The sequence below is a fragment of the Chanodichthys erythropterus genome, chromosome 3, assembly GCF_024489055.1.
Source record: "Chanodichthys erythropterus isolate Z2021 chromosome 3, ASM2448905v1, whole genome shotgun sequence".
Lineage (NCBI taxonomy): Eukaryota > Metazoa > Chordata > Actinopteri > Cypriniformes > Xenocyprididae > Chanodichthys > Chanodichthys erythropterus.
Genome location: NC_090223.1, coordinates 55,869,967 through 55,877,121, shown reverse-complemented (window position 1 = coordinate 55,877,121; position 7,155 = coordinate 55,869,967). Strand labels below are relative to the sequence as shown.

Genomic DNA, 7,155 nt, shown 5'->3' with positions numbered 1-7,155 from the left:
TCCACCCTAAAATATATCATACACATTTAAGTTCATTGTTCTTGTAATTGCCAAGTGTCCAGATCCTGAGGCAGCAAAGCAGCAGTAAACTATGGCCCTGTTTACACCTGGTATTTCGATGCGTTTTGGTTGATACGATCACAAGTAGACGAGGAAGACAATCCCATTTACACCTGGTGTTTTAATCTGTCTCGTTTGTCCTGATTTCTTTGAGGGGAGAGCCTATGGGGTCGAATCTTTCAATCTAATGGACAATATAAGCTTGTGCAATTTACACACCCAGAGATAATGGAAAAACATACAGAAAGCAGCAACTTTCATTTCTGCTCTAAAAGGACCACCAAACGCCAGGTGTAAACAGGGCCTGTGATGCTCATTCCACCATCCATCACAGTTGGGAAGTGGCTTTGGTGTGAACTGCCCTTTTTCCTGAGCAAAGTGTTAGGCATTTTTACTAAAAGTTCAACTTTTGTCTCAACAAAGAACATATTTTACCATCGATTCATGAACACCCAGATTTTTAGTAGTGCTTCACACTAACCAATCTTTCTTGAGAAGAAGACAATTTAATCAAGCACAAACACATCAGTGATGAAAAAACATCAGTCATACATTATCTTTATCAGATACTGTAGTATACGCTGCTCTCTTCAATACACACATACACAGTCTCTCTCTCTCTCTCTCTCTCTGTCTCTCTTTCTCTCTCTCTCTCTGAGAGGCTTGTCTCGCAAAAGGTTCACATCTTTTCAGTGTTAGTTTTAGTTCAGATTGGATCAGATCACATTGTGTTTAGATGTTTTGTAAGGGTTATTGTGATTCAGATGTTCTCCACATGTGCAAATCCACAAAACATGAGCAGGATCCCAGTGCACTTCAACATGAAGGTAAGAATGAACCATTCTAAATGTACATTTAAAAAAAATATATATATATATTTAATTTGTCCATCAAAAAAAATTAATAATTTGATCATTCATACTTATGTCTGTATTAAAAAGTATTTGAGTAGAGATCCATGTGAACTAATTGATATTAATATAGAACAGCATTTTTAGTTTCTGATTATTTTCTGATTATTTTGATGCCCACTATGCATAAATGAACCATGAAACAAAAGTGTTATATTGAGTGATTTAAGTTGTATTATAGTATGCAGACATGACCTTCAATCACAGATTTTGTCAGTGATTATTAACATGGGTTTTATATAGATAAATAAATAAAAACATGAGGTTTACAAAATAGAAATTGTTTTTTTTTGTTTAACTTCATAAAACTACCTTCATGTCTAGATGGAACAATCACCTTTCAGCTTAAATAATTCTGACTTTATATCTCACAATTGTGTTATAAAGTCAGAATTGTGAGATAAAGTTACAATTACCTTTTTTTTTCTTTATTCAGTGATGGAAACAAGCTTCCATATATTACTGTACATATGCCCTGAAAGAATGAAAGTTTTAGGTGGGTGTAGATCTGACAGGGACATTGATTGCTAAGCTTTTCAGCCTGTTTGTCCACCAGGGATGATTATGACATAAAGGACATTGCTCTCCCAGGTCAATCACTGGACAGTGCGCACTGCTTGCTGTACAGAGCCACATAAAAAGTAGTTTGACTGGAAGCATTAATCGTTCACACTTCCAATCCAAGATCCAAGAACGGAATTATACAGCATTATACCAGCTTCAAGGTACCGTAATGTGCTTGGAATTTTAGCTGTTGTTGTTAGAATTAAAAATGTAAAAAATTAAATCAGTAGTACCATCATACTATAGCTTGTACTCACTCATTAACCTTTAAATAGGTAAATACCACTCTGTCTAAGATTGTTTCGTATAATTTAAAAATGGTTATTCATGTGTTGGATACGTATTTTTTTATGTATATTTTTTTTAAATCAATTAGAAGACTAATAATTAATTTCAATTGTGTAAGCATTTAGCTGTGTGGCTATTGTGAAAATGATCCAAATCTGTCACTTTTAAGGGCTTTTTACACTTGAAATAGTTAACCCTGGGTTTTTCTAATCCCTGAGTAAATGGAAACCTGAATTATCTTGCTTCACGTTTCACACTGCTCATTAAATTTACCTGGGGTTAACATTTAATCCTCGGTAGGCTATTCATAAACTGACGTTTCCCACTGTACAGTCTTGAACTCTGGGTTAACGTTTTTATTTTCATATTTGCAGTGTCAATGTCATTGAAAGGATAAATGCAGAACACAACCTGTTTATATAGCTCTAGCATTGCACATCCTTGTATTACTGACTGTAGGCCTACTATTGAGTTTATACTGAATGGACATTTCGAACTATAAAAGGTAAGAATGAAACGTCTTTTTCACTCAAATAGTCACATTTTCTGTCAACATGACATTTTTCCACTCAAATGCTCAATTCACTGCTTATATACAGTGTGCAGTGTTTCTGTGACTGTCCAAAGCAGATAAATGTAGGGTTTTTCACACGTTTAACCCCGGGTTTCCGTCATTCTAAACAGTGATTTTAACCGCGGGTAAAGGAATGTTTCACACTTGTAAAATGTCAAATGCTGACAGAAAACGTGACAATTTGAGTGAAAAAGACATTGTTTCCTTCTTACCTTTATAATCCAAAAATGTCCATTCATAAACTCCACAGTTCAGTCGGCAATACGAGTATGCTCAATGCTAGAGCTATGCAAACAGGTCACATGCTGCCTTTATACAATCAATGACACTGACACAGCAAATATGCATATAAGAACGTAAACCCAGGGTTTAGGAATGTACAATGTGAAACGTCACCTTATAAATGCCCAGGATTAATTGTTAACCCCTAGGTAAATTATGAGCAGTGTGAAATGTGAAGCAAGATAACCCAGGATTCTGTTTACCCGAGATTTAGAATGACCCAGGGTTAACTATTTCAAGTGTGAAAAGTCATTATGAGTATGTGATTGAGTATGACACCACATCATTTCACACAAGTCTGGCACCGCAATATAGGGTTAACAGTGCAAAAGTGGTGCTAACCCTGCTCCGGAGCAGGGTTTCATAACCCAGGGTAAAAAAAAAAAAAATGGTGCTAACCCTGCTTCTAAATTACAAGTGTGAAACGTTCCTTTACCCGGGGTAAAAAAGCAGTGTTTATAACAACGATAACCTGGAGTTAAGCGCAGTGTGAAAAGCCCTTACTATATGAGGTTTCATTTCAGTTAGGGATAGACGATGTTTTTTAGACAGTGAAGCAGCTGCCTATGTAGGCTGTCAACAACAAGGCAGTATCCTGGGTTTTGGACATTATGTGTTGTTTGCATTAAGATTATAACTTATAACAATATGATATATATATATATATATATATATATATATATATATATATATATATATATATATATATATATATATATATATATATATATATATATATATATATATATATATATATACACACACACAACTGTATATAGCTCATTTACCATTATACTGTTTTCTTCAGGCAGGATGTCACACATAATGGAACTGGGAATCTGAGTGAAAAAATATAATGGATTCCTGGACGATTTCATTCTCACCCAGTAACTTCCCCAGTAATCTGTCTGGATTCCCCATGTATGATGGCATTTTGCTCAGCAACATATCCGAAGAAGGCCTGAGAAATGAGACTGACCAGAGCATGACCAGAACTAGCACATTCTTCATCACCTTCATGTATTTTGTGGTATGCGTTATTGGTCTTTGTGGAAATGCTCTGGTCATCTATGTCATCTTGCGCTATGCCAAGATGAAGACGGTAACGAATATCTACATCCTGAACCTGGCAGTGGCAGATGTTCTGTTTATGCTAAGTTTGCCCTTCATTGCTATCCAGTTAGCGGTGGTACACTGGCCGTTTGGGGCAGCTCTGTGCCGAGTGGTCATGACTGTAGACTCTCTAAATCAGTTCACCAGTATTTTCTGTCTGATGGTGATGAGCATTGATCGATACTTCGCCGTGGTTCACCCTATAAAGTCCACCAAATGGAGGAGGCCCCATGTCGCAAAGACAATCAACCTGGTCGTGTGGCTCGTGTCGCTCATCGTCAACCTCCCAATTGTAATCTACAGTGGACTGATCACCAACCCTGATGGCTGCTACTGCACTATTGTGTGGCCAGAGCCACAGGAAGCCTACTACACTGCCTTCATGTTCTACACCTTCTTCCTGGGTTTCTTCGTACCTCTAATAGTCATATGTCTATGCTATTTGTTCATTATCATCAAGGTCAAGTCTTCAGGGATCAGGGTGAGCTCTAGCAAACGGAGGCATTCTGAAAAGAAGGTGACTCGTATGGTGTCCATTGTGGTTGCCGTCTTCGTGTTCTGCTGGCTGCCTTTCTACATCTTCAACGTGACATCAGTTACAGGCACCATTAGCACTACACCTTTTTTAAGGAGCATGTTTGCCTTTGTCGTGGTGCTTGGATACGCCAATAGCTGTGCAAACCCCATATTATACGCTTTCTTGTCAGAGAACTTCAAGAAAAGTTTCCAGAATGTTCTGTGCTTGAAAAAAGCAGATGATGTTGAATGCACTGACAGCAAACAGAACAAGTCACAAATAATGAATGATCCAAAAGAAACTCAAAACGCACTGCTAAATGGAGACCTGCAAACCAAGGGTCTGAAAAAACAAGGGTCCCTACTAAGCAACCTATAAACTGTGTGCCACAGAACAAATGGTGTACACAAAGAGAGTAAGAGGAAACCTAGCAAATATGATTTCTTAGTTTCAAATATGATGGCTTAGGTTCCTAAATTTACAAAAAATTTGGCCATCATGCAGTATTTTCCATCCAAAAGTAAAATTTTAACCATTTCATTGGTTAAAACCTGGAAAATGCATTGTTGATAAATGTTACTCTGAAGCTGTTATTTATAAAGTGTATTTATAGAGTTCATAAGCAATCCATGGTCATAATAAGAACAGAGAACTAAGGATTTCTACAGTGTCGTATTTGAAGACAAGAAAAATATTTAGTAGTTACTATTTTGTTTATTATTAGTTTTATTTTCATTTATCTTTTATCTATGGATAGAAAATCAAATATAGTGTAAGTAGTGCACTATAAAAAATATGCTTTGAGTATTTATTTTTTTTTTGCTCTACTCATATACTGTACTATGTAGAATTTGCAGAGTATAGCTAACAAGACTGTATAGAACTGCATTGCATTATAAGATGTATCACTCTATTGTTGCATCATTAACATGTAAATATTATTTTCAAGAGTTCAACATCTAAATAATCTGACTGAATAGTTCCACTAGGGTGATTCATTAAGCCAAAAATAGTGCCAAGGGTCTCTGTCATTGCCACATCATATATGCCACATCACCTAATGGTAATCAGTTTGATCATTAAATAGTCTACATTGCAAGGATTCTGGTCTCTATCCCATTGAAGCAGCATACTTTTAAGGTCAGACAGTAATCTAGAGGGATTTTAGAGATTTTCAAAATTTTAATAGATTTGAATAGGGCTAGAGCATAATTCCTTATGTTCCTTCTGAGATCAGGCAGGGACACATGTATCATGATCTCGAATGAACTAATTCATTCAGACATGTATTGAATTCAGTATTCGTAGATTTGAAACATATCATGATTGATCACACATTGAATGATGGCACACATAGCAACTTGTCTAACAAATTTGGTTATAATCTTTACCATTGCAAAAGGCTTTATTCAAGTCAACACTTCCACCTTCTCTGTCCACCTTCTCTGTTCTCTGGGTTCTAATTAGTTCATTGTATTCTAAACTTAATTGTCAATCAAATGTTCGAAGCTATTAAGGTGTGCTGACCCAAAAATCTTTTACAAACCTGGACCAAGTTTAAACCAGTAAGTTAACCAGGCATCACAGCTGGCAAAGGGGCATGTCTGACTTTGACATGTATATATTGCCATTATTATGTAATCAAAATGAAAAATATTATTGCTGGTCTTCAATGATAATGTCAAGTTACTTTAATGTATTTGCACCAAAAAATGATAAGGATTTATGCTGATATCATCCAAAACCACACTTTGCCAGAGGTGTTTCCAAACTTTTGGAGGACAGTGTACATATACATTATTTGTATCTACTCTTGCCTGATCAGTGTGATTGAGTTAGACAGCCATCGACCGTTACCTGGTGGAGAGCGCCATCATCTGGTGACACACCAAAATACAGCTCAAAGGGGTCAAGATCCAACGTTTTAAGAATGCCAACCCTAAATGAGAAAGAAATAAGAAATTATATTTTGCACAAATAACTTAAGCCCATTTTATGACTTGAAGGTCCTATTTGTTAACCTTAGATAATGCATTAATTAACAATGCATTTGTTACAGTACTTATTAATCTAAAAAAAATTGACCATTGTTCATGTTGGCTCAGGTCCATTAAATAATATGAACAGATACAACTTTTGATTTTAAAATTACCTTACAGAAAACATTAATTTCACGAAAACACGTGGTCACATGTGACTAAATGTACATGTGATTTTGCACGTGTGAAATTTAACATATGAAAACATGTTATAAGCACATGTGAAACGTGGATCACATGTAAACGTGTGCTTTTGTGTGAATCATGTAAATTCCCATGTGAAAAATGAGATCACATGTAAAACAATACCCAGAAATAACACTGGTCTACAATGATTTTTTTTTAGAAGTCTTCAGATTTAGCAATAAATGTGTTATTTATTGTGTATTTTGATGTGATTAATTCAAATATGACAATTAAAACGACTGATTGGCTGCTGTTTGCAAGATATTTAAGTTTTTACATTTTACGTATATTATGTATATTGAGTAGATAGTACCTGTCACCTGTCCTGTTTATGTAAATCAGCAATAGGGATATATAAATCAAATTTATTATGAAACAAACATTTTTTTTAAAAAAAACTATTATGTACATAGTTCAGTCCTGTTCAGTGTTGTCTCTTGTTTTCATTAAATGGAGCATCTCTTATCACTGTCTAGCAACAGTCTGCGAGCACTGATGGGCTCCATTTTCTCCATCTGAAGTTATCTCCACTGTTCACACAAGTACAGGGCATCTCTGCTCCCCTTGGCTAAACAGAAATGTGTCCTTTTGCAAAATAAAACACTTACAACTAGCACGACA

At 35.7% G+C, this 7,155-nt stretch overlaps 1 protein-coding gene across 2 annotated transcripts; it reads left to right on the top strand.

Annotated features, from left to right (window-relative positions):
* The first annotated feature begins 1,579 nt into the window (after positions 1-1,579).
* sstr2b (somatostatin receptor 2b) lies at positions 1,580-6,757 on the top strand. 2 transcript variants are annotated; one of them, XM_067377528.1, is made up of 2 exons: positions 1,580-1,696; positions 3,488-6,756. In XM_067377528.1, the coding sequence occupies exon 2, from the start codon at positions 3,536-3,538 to the stop codon at positions 4,685-4,687; it is 1,152 nt and encodes a 383-aa protein (XP_067233629.1). In that variant the 5' UTR covers positions 1,580-1,696; positions 3,488-3,535; the 3' UTR covers positions 4,688-6,756. The 2 variants fall into 2 exon arrangements, with proteins under 2 accessions (XP_067233629.1, XP_067233640.1); XM_067377539.1 differs by having other exon boundaries at positions 1,588-1,696; positions 3,492-6,757.
* The last annotated feature ends 398 nt before the right edge of the window (positions 6,758-7,155 follow it).